The following is a 16,350-nucleotide window of genomic DNA, read 5'->3' on the forward strand; positions in this document are numbered from 1 at the left end:
ATTTCCAATCGATTAGTTTATGCAACATTGTGTACAAACTCATCTCTAAGATCTTAGTTAACAAAGCAAGATCAATTTTTAGATGCTCTTATTAATCTTTGACAAAACAATTGCATTATAGGATGAAAGCACTAAGGACAATGCTATTATCTTTCAAGGGGCAGTGTAAAAAGGTCAAATACAAATTTTAAATGTAAGAAGGATGATTTGATATTCAAACTAGATCTTAAAAAGGTTTATTATAAAGTGGATTGGGATTTCCTAGAACAAACTCTTTAGCCTTTTGGTTTACCAAAGGCAATTGTTTCTTTGAGTACGTGTAATATTAAGAAATGAATACAAGTTTTTTCACAGTTCACCGTTTGAAACAAGGTGATCCCCTTCCTCTATATCTCTTTGTTCTCTGTATAGAAAGGTTAGAGATGCTGATTCGGCAAGAAGTACAACGAGTTCCCTATAAGGTTGTCCAAATCTAGTCCCCACCCATCTGTTCTTTGCAAATGATGTCTTGCTCTTTGTCAAGGCCCACATATACCAAGCTAATGTGATTGCGAAGATTTTAGAAGACTTCTGCTCAATTTCACGTCTAAAAATTAGCGTGGAAATCTAGAGCCCTAGCTTCGAGGGGAACGACTGGAAGCCTGAAGGCAAATATTACCGATGCTACAAGAATTCAGTTTACTTCCAAGCTAGATAAATTCAGTTTACTCTCTTTCAAGGAAGGGTGACGCACGATGATTATTCTAGCATCATCCAGCTAAAGCTTTTTTTTTTTTTTATAAATAAAGTTAAGAAACTATTTCCAATAACGCTAAAATAAATTCGTTATTATTTATAAAATCTAAATCAAATACACTAATGAGGCTAGAACTTCACTGTTCATCCCAAACATAAAAACCACATGATTACTTGAAGAAAAAAAAAATATTTAATGCATTTGGAAGGAGGAAAAGAGCATTTTTCCAATATATATATATATATATATATATATATATATATATATATATATATATATATATATATCCCCTTTAGTACAGTGAAAATAAGAGGTCAGAAAATACCCCTCCTTTCCACTTGTAGCCAATAATCTTGAATTGAAAATATTCATTAATAATTTCAAAGCTTAATCACTGATTTTTCTTTTTTTAATTTTATCAAACCCATTGCAAATAGATGCAAGGACACTTTGCACAAGGATATTCTCCAACTCCCTAGAGATAAATCTCCATCAAAACATACAGACCATCCACACAGATTTTACCTTTACAGGTTGGTAAAGGTTTTCCCACACACAAACTAAATCTACTTAATAATATCTAACTACACTTCAACTGTACCAATGTTGATACCAAAAAATATACACTGATCATAACCTTTGGTAATCGTCGCCCCTAAATTAAAAAAGGTGGGCAAAAGAGAGAGAAAAATGTTAAAGAAACAATTTCGGGTGTCTACAAAAACAAAATTAACTAAACAATTCATGTGAGATTACATCTTTACGACAAAACTATTTTAGAAGAATGATACAAGTTAATGGGCTTGCTTACATACTAAAAAATTAATCAGCCATTACACGAGGCTGACGAAAAACTGACTTTTCCATCCTTTCTCTATCTCATTGATATCAAACTGGCACAAAAAATCTTCCTTTCACAACAGCTTCCCTTCATTTGTTTTGGTTGGGGTGTGAGGAGAGCAAATTAGTCAAATTACACGTTCACTCAGTTTTGGCAGTATTTGTTGATTCATAAGCAACATCGGCAGAAGAGGTGTCCATATCATTCAGACCTAATTCTTCATTTTGTTCCCATGATCTCTCATATTCCTCAACTGGGGAGATACCATGTTGACGAAATTTCCAAATCAGAAGAGTGCAAGACATGAATATATTGACATCACAAACTATGCAGTCAAGAATAGATAGCATGACAACAACACTAAACAATCAGAGTTATATTATAAATACAGTCATTAAACCCATCCATCACATGATTCCAATTATGTAGGTAACTCAGAGCACTGTAACACGAAAGGTTGAAACACATGCCACCAAAAAGGGAAAGAAATGTCACAAAATAAACTCATTCCTGTTTATTTCTTTGCATGGTAGTACACTGGATTCCCAACCGACTCCAATGGTTAAATTGAATCGGACATCTTAAGGCAGAAAAAAATATTTTAACAATAATGAGTACACAAGGAATGACCTGATTCGTAGTTATATGATTGACCATAGAAAGTTCAAACCACATCACTATACAAGCAAACTGCACAATACAATAACACTTAGTTTTTAATTTCAGTATACTTTACTCAGAAAACAGAACGTTATCATCTCAATAACAACTTGAACTGATGTGCAGATTGCCTTATCTTCATTCATAGAGATACTAGATTATCCAGTATATAGGATTGAAAAATCATCACAAACCTCTTTTTAATTTACATCTCAATTTCTGGATTATTGCATAATGATTTTTCTACTTCTCGTGTGTATGTAAAGAAAGAGATTGGCTAGAAACATCTCTTATCTTTAAGATGCTAAAGATTGGGATAGTAAATGAATGGAACTAATATATTATGGATGGAATATAGTGAAATTAAATGAGGTTCCTGGGCTTAAGGGGGACAAATCAGATATTCACAATTTCAATTTCGAACTCAGAAAACGTCAACTGCATCTGCACGAAATCTAACTTGATATCTGAGTTGAAAAACTTACATGCTAATTGATTGTCGTTTTTCAGATCATCAGTTGCAGGTGCTACAAAAGAATTGGCTAATGCATCATCAAGAATTAGCGTCCAAGCTTCTTCCAAACTAAGAAGCTGCACAAAATGAAAAGATGCAGGTTAGAAAAAAGGAGTCAAAAGACCTTGAACCTATATAGGTTTAAATAGGAAAACTCAAATCAAAGCCTTCAAATTCAAAGACAGGAAGACACTGATAGTATGACAACTTCAGTTCTATTAATCCATGACATTAGAGAAACATTCAACAAGTGATGTAGCCCAAAAGTTGCATGGAATATGATCACTGGTCATTGTAGCCCAGCAAGTAAGCCTCCTTGTTAGACTTTATTTGGTTAAAATACCCTGGACTCTTTCCTTTGTGTTATTCATTTCTTCTTTATTTATAGATAAAATTTCGATTGAGATGTAATGGAAACAGGTACACAAACAGTATATCCAACTAAAAGATAACAAAAAATACAAGACAAGACAACTTTAGAATACAAATTAATGTACAAAGCCTGTAGTTATCAATTGCTCCTCATTCCTCTTTTCCGAGCCTACCAAAAAAATTGTGTAAAGCATAGATAATAAACATTGCCATGTGAAGGTAATCCAATCAATAGAATTACAACATGGACCGATATAAAAGAAATTTAAACCAACTATAATATAAAGTCATGGGCTACCTTGTTTAGCCTTGCTTTAAAGTCTATCCACTTGCTTTTCCTATGTTCATCAAGACTATCTCCAAAAGTAAAGCCATGGACCCTCTCAAGGCCTGTACATGCAAATCACATCAAATTATATTTTACATTCTTGCAAAAATAAATCACACCACAGGATCAGGAACAACGTAAACATGATGAAAGGAGAACAATTTAAAATCCATCTTTCCAAAACAAATACATATTTTGCATTTAGAAAAGCTTATCAAATTTCAAACGTATTTGATGCAGATTATTTGGATGCTCAGGTGGCTGAAATGTAAATTATTTATTAAAAAGAGGAAAGTTTTATCATTTTGTTCAAATGAAGCTCAACAAAGAGTGGATACTACTATGTCCTTTACTTTTCACAAAGGCCACTCCTCCTAATTATCCTTTCTCAGTAAAATATTGCCTATATTATATAGTTTGAGAGATAGAGAGCAAGAAAGCAACTTACTTTCACTAATTTTTGTAATTAAACCTTCAACAGTTGTAACAATTCCTCCAAGGGTGCCACTTGCCAGCTCCAAGTCAAGTTCAGGAACTTTTACACTTGCAGTATCAGACTAATCAAACCAAACTACTCAGTCAATTGATATAAAATATATTTCTGGGTCTCAGATTGCAGAAAATAATGTCTAAATGTTCAGGCCTATATGGGTATCATCATGACATTTTTCATTGGTTATCTTTACTAGAAAGACCTGTACTGAGTATCATTTTAATATATCATTGAAAACAGAACATGTTGATGTTAACATTTCCAGGTCATCTTTTGATGAAATTATCAATTTGAGGCTTCTGATAACGCGCCAAATTGTGAATTTGATTCTCTAAAATGCTATAGTTCATCCAAGTGTGATGACAAAAACAAAATTCTAGAATAAAGCCAAAATAAAAGAGGAACTGGAAGAGTACACATGATTAGTTTTTTGTATTTCCTCAGTTTCTTCACACTTTCCACAAAAAGGCCTGGAAGCTTACATCTGAACTACATTAGAAGGCTATCACGTCAATAACCGAAGTCCAAAGTACCTTCTTTTCTAATGGGTTTTCTTTTACTAATAAAAATAAGAAAAACGATATGCTCACTAAATGCAAGGATAAACTAAATGATCCATTATTCATCACTAAATATATTAATTAACTGTAGGGTAAATATTAGTTAAGATCCAGGATAAAATTACAGACCTTTATTACATCACGGCTCAGGTCATTAACATTCTTCACATAAAGAGTAATTCTTTTTCCTTTTTCAGGAATTCGCCCACCAGGTTTCAACTGCAAGGTGAAGAGCAATATTTATTCCAGCCCTCAATAGAGAGAAATACACTCAAGAAATCAGCACATACCTCAGAGTTGCGGTAACCACAGGCATCACATGTGGATGCCATAACGATTACTTCTTGGAAGTAAGGAATATCTGTTTGTTGTTAAGCTCAACAAAGGGTGTAGAAGAACTACCAAGTAACAAGACATGTTGCTCATGCAAACTCTGCCAATAATATAGAATTTGGAATTGGCACTTGGCAAATTTTAAAAAAGCATGGCTCTGTTATCAAGCAAGCAAATGAATATTATCTACAGTCTTTACCCTATCAGCAATCAGAATACAAGCCAACCCTGTAGACAACTGTTTCGTTTAAATCTCAAACATCCAACATTGATGTTGAGTCTAGCTTGAATCTATAGCCAAGTTCGTTAAATTCAAAAACAGATTATTTTCAGGATTTTTAATCAAACAGATGGTTATCAAAAAATATTTTCTGCATACCAAAGGGGTGACTAAAGCTTCAAATTTCAACTGAAATACATCAAACATGGAATCAAAAAAGTAGATACAAAAAAAAAAAAGCCTTTACAGTTTATAATAACATGATAACATGATTTCATTTTTCCCTCAAATCCTTGTACTCTCTGCATATACATAATATGAATCATTTAACATAATCAATTTTTAAATTATAATTTCCATTGATGGTAAAATGACAGAAGCCTTTGACAGTATGAAAAATGGTAAAAGGATACTGGTGACAAACATTCGAGTCTCGCATTTAGTGGCACAGGCGCCACAAGAAGATGGAAAGGTCATCACCTGTCAAGAACAAGCAGCAATGTGAGACTGAATGAACAAACAAAAAAGACCAAAGCTCATTACATGATAATACACAGCTCGGCAATACATACCTCTTCTGGTGCAGTATACCGAAATAAGGATTCAGCAATTTCTGAACTATTACTCTGTGCAATGGCTCGATGACCAGCTGTTGCCCCTATTGACCCATGTGGTTCTCTCCTCACTTGATCAGTAGTCACGGCTTGTCCCACTTCTGGCGCTTCATGAGTTCCTTCAATCTGTGAGGATTCGACAAGGTATCCCAATGTTGCTTGCTGCTCAGGTGTTCTCTCATAAAACTTGATAGTTAGAGATGGATCAGATGATGGAGCAAACCTATTCACATGTGACATCAATTTAAATAAACATGGCAGTGGCTAAAATGTTAGACTAATGTTAATAATTACCAAATACAGCTACAAGATTGCCTCACAAGTCACAACAAATACAGGTTTGTCTTGATGGATTTAAGATAACAAATTATAGTATACAGTATGGAAGGATTTGGTTAGCATCAATCAATACAACAGTCTATCAAGCCACCAAAATCCACTTAAAAAAGAACATTTCAAAATAATCAAGAAGGGTATGTTACTCCTATTCAAATCTCCTTTGTACAGCATTCTTTTCAATTATGTCTCTTCACTCTATTGTCAAGTTACAGACAGAATGGACAAAATTAGGGCCCATTTACTTGTGCTTTTATTTCTTGTTTTCATTTTCTGTTTTTTACTTTTTAATTACAAAATTGCCAATTCCATCATACTCGTTTGGTGAAATATTATCCACTTCAGGCTTAAGCCCTCATAATTTTGATTTTGGTCATCTCCCAAAAGACCTCTTACCAATTAAGACATTATGTATATAAATTTATGTCCATCTTCTTGTTTCCAAGTTGTGGGACTTTGATTATATCTTAACAATCCTCACCTCAAACAAAGGACTATTGTTTACTCCCTTACAAGGGAGCTAATCTATGAGTATATCCAGCAGAAGCTAGTCTATGAGCAGACCCTAGTACCCTATCACTCGCAATAGGATTCAGGGGATTCAACACTTGAGGCCTGAAGAATATAAGAGGTCAAGCTACCTAGAAACTATAGGACTGTGAACCATGCATATGTTTTTCTGGAACTGCTGCCAGGGAAAGGATTATCCAAGCTTTCTTAGTTGAAGTGTAAAAATTGTTAAGAATGTCTTGAAGATCCAGAAAGCACAGGAAAAGCAAGTTGAAAGGGTTGAAATTGGGCAACAAAAAGATGTAACATCTTTTTGGAGGATTGTTAGGTTTGAGTGGTCAGTGGTTACACTTACAGTAAAGTGGTTACACTTATAGTAAATCAAAAAATTTATTAGTTTTTCTTATGTTTATTGTGCTCTTATTATTAGGCTTGTTTGAACTTATTTTAAAACAATTGTTAACTTTGTTGACAATGTCATTCTGATATGGTTTTGTTTGTCACAATTTATCGGTTTCCTCTTGTTTCTATATATAAAAAAAATTAAAAAGTTAGACCCAAATCCAAATTTTAAGATGGAATCGTAGTGGTTGTTGTAAGGTCTATAGGGCTGCCCATTATATAACAACTCATAGATGTCTAGTCCAACAAACATTAAGTTCAAGATATCAAATTCTTAGCATGAAAAAAGTGTGTTGGAGATCCTACATTTACTATAGATATGACCAAAATAGCATATATAAGTATGGGGGATACTCAACTCTTCATCTAGCTTTAGGAGTTAAGTTAGGCCTAAACTCAAATTATAAGACAGTTATTTGGCATTTATGGCTTGAGACAAATGCTAGAAAATTCAAGGACAGTTTCCTGCCTTGGCATATTTTATTTTTATCTGTTGTTGGTGGCTTTTTAGCTCTATTGTGGTCAACCAATGGTAACTACAAATTAGTGCCTTTGATGGATTTGCAAAGAAATTTGTGAGCTCTATTAAGATGAAGATTTTATCCTTGAATGTTTATTGTTCTTTACTTTATGAGGTCATCTTACTTATATGAGGATACCTTGGCCTCTACTTTATGATCTTGTCTCTAATAAAAACCACTGTAATTCATTTGAGAAAAAACTTCAACAAGATATGTAATCTCTTACGGGTTTTCAATGAAGCTGTTTCCAGCAGGATCATCAAGAATAAAAGTGAAGGCTGATTCCCCTGTTGCACAGGCTCGCAGTTTCACCAAGAACTGATCAATTGCTTCAGCTGTCTCTGGAGTCACTTTCTAGAAGGTAAAAAGCATAACATTAAATTATTTAAAGAGAAACGCATACATCAAACAATGATATAGAGCAGAAACCAATAGTACTTTGCGTTCTTCTTGAAGGGCCTGAAGTTCATCAGCTGCTCTCATTAGTATCCCTTCCACCTATAATAACACCAGAAATGATATTGTTAAATCATTTGACTACAAATTTTCAACTAATTGTGAATAAAACCTGAATCCTCAAAACATATTCAGTTTCAGCTTCAACACCCACAATTTACATTTCAAATATGTGTACAGGCATCATCCTTGCCCTACTAAATAATATATGCATTTGGAAACTCCCAAAGTTATGATATGATTAAGAGTCAAACCTAAAGCTTCAAAAATCTACCCAAAATTCTTTGATTCATAAAAAGAAAAATCTATAAACTAGAAGAATAGCATTCTTATTTATATTTGAATAATTATTTTGACTATATAAAAAGGACACATTTACACAATTATCACCAGATGATTTAACATTATCACTTAGCAGAGTAACTTTAGTCATCTTCAAATTATCTGATGCACATGACAAAATGAAACAGTTTCAAGAATTGAGATATTTACTGACAAATGCAATGAGAGGTAAGCCCCTCTCCCCAAAATAAAAACAACAGAACAATTAGACCTGTTAATGCTACAAATAGGGAAAGAACAAAGTAAATTGAAAAATGCATCAGAAGTACCGTTGACAGACTACCACGCTGAGCCTCTGGAGGAATCTCAAAGTCCAGTTCAGGTATCTGCACAATCATACACACAAGAAGGTGCCCTTTGGATGAATATATTACATTCAAAATTCCAATAATAGATCCACATTGCTCACTCAATTTTTTACAGACATTTAGAATCATCAGAGATGAATCTTATAAATTCCAAAACCTTGCTTCAATTTTTACAACTCAGGTATATTTTTTACAATCATTAACCTTATCATCACAATCAAAATAGGTGGGGGGGGAGAGGTAAATGAGTTTAAATAAATGTAGAGAAAAATTAAACTAGACAAATTTGAGTACCTTAATGGTAGCAGATTCTGACTTTACCACTTGTCGATTGAGCATCTGCATTCATTAAACTTAGATATAAGACAATCTTATAAACATATTATCAGAATAGTTAACAAACAATATACTAGGAAATCAAAATAAAAAACAAGAGAATCCCAAGTAAACATTAATTGACAATACAAGTATTAGATTGTTGTTCAATAAGGCTATTTCCATGAGGTTTCTGTTTCATGCAATAACAACAATGTCTAGAATCTCTAGATTAGGTTGTTAAATGTAGTTACTAGTGTCATGGTATGCATCAATGTTTCACCATGGAAATTAACTTCCATATTTCTTTCCCTATTTTGTATGACAAACATGTATATTATTTGTTTTCCCAAAACCAGTTTGACTATTTCCATTATAGACTTGGTAAAAGAAACGGATGAAAAGAATGCAATAAAGGTGAAATAGGATAGCAACATTCTAAGACCTAAGGTGGTTTGCGTATAGGTGAAATAGGATAGCAACACTTTAGTTGCAGTGTTTTCAATTGCGCATAGTGACCTAAGGTGCTACGACCAACCAAATGTCACAAGCAGTGAGGGAGGAGGTGGTATGCCTGACTGAGTAAAGTAAGACAGTCATTCTAAAAGGGTAAAAAGTACATTATAATGCCATCTTTGAAGTTATCCTAAGATATTTCAATGTCTGTCTTCCCTAAAATTTTGGCTAGGGTCTAGCAATGGATGAAGATGGAAGAACACAGTTGTTTTCTGCCTCAGCATTGAAGTTCTAAGGTTCTCGTGATTAAGTTTTGCCATGCCAATATGTCATCTTAAACAGTTTTAGATCATTACCCCTCTAAGACAAGATTTCTTGTAGCTAAACATGGACACAAATTAAAAAAAAATATGACAAATCAGCAAAAATATGAAAATCAGCCCTTCATACTACTAGGGCATGTCACTGGTGTCAAGCACCTCAGCATGGACATGGCAGATAATGGCATCGGAGAACCTACACTCAAGTCAGCATTGAATATGCCTTGACTATGACACTAAGTTTTAATTCATCTAATGGTTATATAAATAATGGCATCGGAGAACCTACACTCAAGTCAGCATTGAATATGCCTTGACTATGACACTAAGTTTTAATTCATCTAGTGGTTATATAAATAAGTTTGCTTATACTATAAGTAATCATTTAGAAAGGGGCTTGAAATTGGAATTAACACAACCTTCTGTTCGGCTGATGGGATCTCTAGAGTGAAACAACAACCACGCGGTTGAATTTCACCAGCAAACTGTACTTCATTGTTCCTAATAGATAAAAACATAAAAAATAAAAATAGAAATATATTAGCTTTCAAGGAAGATCAAAGGGGCCAAATATGTTCAATCATCAATGCTCACAGTTTTAAAAGTAGGGCATAGACTAAGGACAGATTACCTCTCACCACAGTGAGGACATTCAAAAGCAGATAACAAAATCTGCAGAAAAAAGCAAATGTGGCATTGGATTTTATTTGTAGAAAACTTATGGACAGACATAAGAAACATCAAGATAAAAATAACATTATGTGATGATATTCACCTTCTAATTTGTGGATCAATAATGTTCATTTATTTAATTGAAGTATGTAACAAATAACTTGAGAGAAAAAAAATGAATGAAGCATAAGCATAATGAGAGGAAAAAATAAATATGAGATTTAAAATGCATATATCCCAATACCTATTGATGAAAGGAAAAAAAACACTAACCACTTGCCAATGACAAGAGGAAACGGAGCAATAGATAAGGATGTGTACCTTTCTAAAGTGAGGAATTAAAGTCAATAAAAATCTTGTAATCCCCTACAAATATGACAGAAATTAAAGTCAGAAGATGAGTTTAAGATTAAGAAAATTTGGATGAAAGACAAAAATTAAGCCTAATGGTGCTTTTGACTCATTTGCTACGTATAAATAATTGGACCACATAAAAATATTTGTTTCATTAATGCTTAAAATGGCCATGAATAGAACAACATAAAAGATGAAACACAAATAAAAAAGTCTAACTATTCATTACTCAATAACTGAGGCAACAATGCTTGTTTGGAAATAGATTAGTCCGTGAAGTACAATCGTTTCTTTTTCTTAAAAGTTATTTTAGAATAGTAACAAAAATAAATGATTATTTCTTCAAAGTAAGTTGAACCAAACACGCATAATTTCTAGTTCAATGCACAAGACCACCCAAAGTCAGAAAACGCCAATGAAGAATAACCACCAACCCCTGCCCCACCGCCTAAACTGCTTCTGCATTGATCCTGGTACAATAGACAAAAACGGTTTTGCTTGTGCAGTGCATTGAACCTGACACAATAAACAAAACAAAAAGTTTTGCTTGTGCCAAGTGTTAAACTAATCTACTTTTGCTATACTTCAATATGCACAAAACATATCCATAGTTCCCAACTCAAAGACATTAGGCAAACAATTTACAAAGCTTTAATTAAGTTTTCATCATATGACAACCTATATCCAAAACTTGATAATTAAACTTACTAACACAAACTAAAAACAGCTTATATCGATAAATTTCTCCAAATAAGCTAAAAAAATAAAGTCATTTAAGCTCAGGTAAAAACCCTACTCCTCCAAACACGCCGAATTCAATACACCATGACGTCAAACAGATAATTCAAGCGGTGGAAAGTTCCGAAGCGGTGTTCAATGCCACTAAATGCATTGATGGATGAACAAATTAAACACATCACCGACTCATAAATAACGCGAATTAAACGCATTGACTAAGAAGAAAAAAACAACAGCATTGTTTAAACTCGGTAACGCAGAGAGTAAAATAAGGCGGAGGAAAAACAGGAGTAAAAAAAGCCGCGAGGAAGACGATATGCCGGAAAAAAAGAAGAAACGGAAAGTCACTGAATTAATTGAAAAGTATAGAGAAAAAAAAAAAAAAAAAAAAAAAAAAAAAAGCAAGAGGTGGCGCAAAAGAGGGAGAAAGTACGTTTTCACCGCAACGCATGCAAAGACTTTCGAGGCTGTAGAGAGGAGCGTCACCGTCGTCAGCGGAAACGGCTTCCACCACCGATCCAACGTCCACGATTTGCTCGCTTTTCCCATTCCCCTCCATTTTCTCAGACATCGGATTCCACTCTACCTTTCACTTTATTGCTGAGAGTCTGAATTTTCAACGAAGTGACCACAGTTCCTGAACCGCTGGGAAAAAGAGAGAATTCTGAATTTTATTTGCATGTTTTCCTTTGGGGATGACGCTAGAAAGAACTAGGGTACACGTCATCGGGTTCAGATACTTCGGGTCGGACCATAGCGTGGCCCAATATCTCGCTTCAAAAATTTAATTTACGCGGTTGGCGCAAAAGTCAATTTAAAATGGGATAACCACCAACATTCTAACGTATATATTAAAATTAAATTAAACTACATCTTTAATGCACCAGTTTAATTATTTATTGTGTATAATTAAAATTTAAAATAAATAATGTGTATAAATAAATATTATTTTTAAATATATAAATTATATTTTAGATATATAATAATAAATCATTTATATTGTAGTATAAGATTCTTTTTATTTATTGATAATTTATTTTAAAAATATTAGATTTAATTTATAAATAATTATGATAAATAAAAATTTAATTAAATTTGAACTAAAACAATTCTTGAAAATCCTTTTATCAAAGTAAGACTCTTAAAATAGCTCTCACATGAGAAATCGTTTGTGTTTTATATATAGTAGTTAATTATATTTTTTATAGTTTATTTATTTATTAGTTTATTATGGTCACTCTATTTTTTATTAGTTCAATAAGGAGGTATCACTCATTCCCACTTTGTCGACTCCTATAAGAGTAAAGTAGTGCATTTAGTCACAATTCCATGATTACTTATCTTTAAGAAGATTTATTTTGGTTTTATTTTTAAAATTTTGATTAATTTAGTTTTTCTAAAGAGTCGGGATCCGTTAAAATCGTGCATAAGTTTAAAATTAAACTTACATCAAATATTATACTTTAATAATTTTTTATATAATGAAAATTTTACTAATCAAACTATTGGATTATGCAATATTATACTCAAAATCACTCATATCAAATTTCACATGATTTATAATTTTTTAGATGTGTTATCATATTTTAAACATTATATTATGTGTTAAAATAAAGTAGTATGATGAACTACTAAATAATTTTGAAATCATGTAAAATTTAATATATATATATATATATATATATATATATATATATATATATATAATTTTGAGTATAACATCAAATAATTCAACAATTGAAATAGTGAAATTTATATTATACAAAAAATTACTAAAGATATAAGATTTTATGCAAGTTTTTAGACTTGCACTAGGGTCGATAGATCTCAACTCTTTTCTAAAATAAATATTATTTTTTATTTTAAGAAATAGTTTTAAATTCTTTTTATCTCCTTAAGTTCAATTACATGAAAATTATTGGACACAATTGATGTTCGAATAAAAAATGAATCACAAATATGATGAAAATCATATAAAAACAAGTAAAAGAAATCTAATATCATATTTTTCTAGTTGTTCATGAAATTTACTTTTAATGCATTTTTTTACTATATTTATAACTCTGCTTAATTTAAATATAATTTCTGTGAAGTTAGTAAATCTCATAAAAGAATTAGTTTCACATTTGAAATAATTTAAAATTGAATTATAAAATTAAAAATGATCATCATTTTATAATGACTAAATTAACCTAAGTCTAAAATATAAATGAGCAAAATAATCTTTTTGAAAGATATTAGAAAAATAGTTTAACCTAAAACTTATTACATATGATAAACATTTTTTTTTAATATAATTAAAATTTATAATAAATAAATATTTTTAATATATAAAATATATTATAATTAAAACTTATAATATATAAATATTTTTTAATTATGCATAATAATTTGAATATACAATAAATAATTTAATTATAATATTAAGTTATATTTTACTGTTAATTATGAACATTTCTTTACAAAATTATTAAAATTTAATTTAGAGACGAGATAAAAAAAAGTAGATTGATAAATTATTAAAAAAAAATATATGCACTGATTTTTTAACATGAAAAATATAGGATAACATTTTATTTTTATATAAATAAATTTATTATTTATTATAAATAAATTTTTATAGATCTGTGTATTATGCTATTATTATAATTTATAATAAATATTTTTTAAGATATAAGTTATATTTTAGATTTGTAATCTATAGTTTATAATATGATATGAAATTATTTTTAATATTGATAATTTAAGTAAAATATTAAAATATATTTTAAAAGTAATATTAAAATGATATATTGACGATATAAGAGATTAAAAATATTCTAAAAAAATTAATTAAAAGTACTTTAAAAATATTTTCATTGAAGAATGACTCCTAAAAATATTTTTTTTAATATAGTTATTTTAATTGAATTTTAATATATTTTCAAAAAAAACTATTAATAGTTAAAAATAACATTATATTACAATATAAATTATTTATTATAGATTTTAAAAATATTTTATATGATAAAATATTTATTTATTATAATTTTAATAATAATATAATTTATATGTTCAATAATATTTATTTTTATTATAAATTTTATTTATGTAAAATAAAAATTATTATGTAATACAAATTAAAAATACTAGTTATTATAATTCATATATAATATAAAGGATTCAAAGTGGAGGATGTTTGGTCAAATGAAGGATGAAATTTGGACACTCTTTATACAACTATGGCATCATTTTTGATGAATGAGATTGTTAATATTACTCTTTGTTTTGTGGAAGACCTTCCTGGTGTGTGAGTTTGGAATGAACATATTATAGGAGAGTATTCTACCAAGTCGACTTATATCTTTCTCTTAAATGTCCAAGATGAGAGGTTGTTGGGGAACTCATGGTCCTAGATTTGGAGAATGCATCTCCCAACTTTGGTCTAGTTTTTCATGTGGCATGTTATCATCTTACCATTCCTGTCAAGGCAATTTTAAAGCAACAATGTATTATTGATTTTAATACTTGTGCAAATTATAATGAAAACTGGGAAGGTATTTCCATTTTCCCTTTTTCATGCACGCAAGCTAGATTTATGTGGGTAACCATGGGGTTCATTCCTTTCCCATTTCTTCTTATTGACTCAAAAGTTTCAAGATGGATATATCAAAACATGCATTAATTTGGGATCACAATTATTATTACTCTTTAGATAATATGATGTGCTAGAAATAAATAAAAGTGTTTTAATGGTAATTCTAAAAATTGTGGGCTCATTATGATATACTTATGGACTACCTTATAGATGGTTCAAAGACATAATCTATGTTATCATCAAAAACACCGCTAAGATGAAGGGGTACTAATTCATTCTTGAACTAACAATGTGGGAGGTCATCTAGCTAATTTGTGAGAACATCAAAGACGTGAGGCTCATAAGAGTTGTCGCTCTTCAAAGGCATTATATGTTGTTCTCTATAAAGGAGAATTAAACTATTGATGAGATGTTTAAAAGATTATAAACTATTCCCAATAGGCTAAAATCCTTGAAAGTTAAGTTTTCCAAGGCTTTAAACATATTGAAGATCCTAGATAGTCTTCCAAAGGTCTGGGAACCCAAAGCTACCAAGGCATGTGATCTCAAAGTTCTTCTTCTTGATGAACTTTTGGGAGCACTTAGGGTTCATGTTGCAATAAAATCCTTCAGTATGATAACACTTCTTTTATGTTATGAGCATAGGATGCATTCACAACACATTTAATTTTGAATGTTGTCATCACATGTATAGATTGCAATAGTTGTTTTTGTTCCCTTGGAGTTAATAGGAAATTAGAGCCAATTGAACTTTTTATTCTACTGCACGATAAGTAATTTTTTTGCTAAGATGTTATATTGTCATATGCACATTTGCATTAAACACAATGTTTGAAACTATTGTGATTTTAGAGTTTAATTTAATATTTTGTCTCATTTTAACCAAACATATTGGAATGTAGAATAACTTGGGTTTAGAAATATACAATAACTTGGGATAACAAGTCTCTAGTCTTTGTTTATAAATTATCATAAAACAAATGTGACTTCAAATTGTAGTCACATATGATTATATGATGATCCTCTTGAGACTGTATACTATTATTTTGGAATTTCAAACCTAAACTTAGTGTTTATTTAGATCAAGTGGAGTTAAGAGATATTAAATTTTATTTAATACTAAGGATTTGAATGATTTAGGATGTAATAAAGGATAGTGAATGTGTGTGTATGTGTATGTAATATAGTAGTATTGGTCCAATTTTGGAAAATTTATTGATCAAAAAGTGATGAGTAGATTTATTGTTTCCTGTAACACCCCAATTTTCAAAAAGGTTATTATTATTATTATTAGATGGTATTTGGTCATAATTATTTTAATAATTATAGAGGAATATTATTTTGTACGTTTTAAATAATTATTATTTTGGAC

General features: G+C 30.8%; 1 protein-coding gene across 1 annotated transcript; it reads right to left on the reverse strand.

Moving 5' to 3' along the window:
• Positions 1–1,342: 1,342 nt before the first annotated feature.
• LOC109788330 (uncharacterized) lies at positions 1,343–12,076 on the reverse strand. Its single transcript, XM_020347024.3, has 16 exons — positions 11,835–12,076; positions 10,631–10,675; positions 10,269–10,309; positions 10,057–10,138; positions 8,841–8,885; positions 8,508–8,564; positions 7,879–7,938; positions 7,667–7,794; positions 5,630–5,894; positions 5,471–5,537; positions 4,795–4,865; positions 4,634–4,723; positions 3,900–4,008; positions 3,422–3,513; positions 2,723–2,828; positions 1,343–1,830 (listed from the first exon to the last, which is right to left on the reverse strand). Exons 1-16 carry the CDS (start codon positions 11,970–11,972, stop codon positions 1,718–1,720), a joined length of 1,509 nt encoding a protein of 502 aa, XP_020202613.1. The 5' UTR covers positions 11,973–12,076; the 3' UTR covers positions 1,343–1,717.
• Between the last annotated feature and the right edge of the window lie 4,274 nt (positions 12,077–16,350).

The sequence above is a fragment of the Cajanus cajan genome, chromosome 3 (assembly GCF_000230855.2).
Source record: "Cajanus cajan strain Asha chromosome 3, NIPB_CcT2T_4, whole genome shotgun sequence".
Classification (NCBI taxonomy): domain Eukaryota; kingdom Viridiplantae; phylum Streptophyta; class Magnoliopsida; order Fabales; family Fabaceae; genus Cajanus; species Cajanus cajan.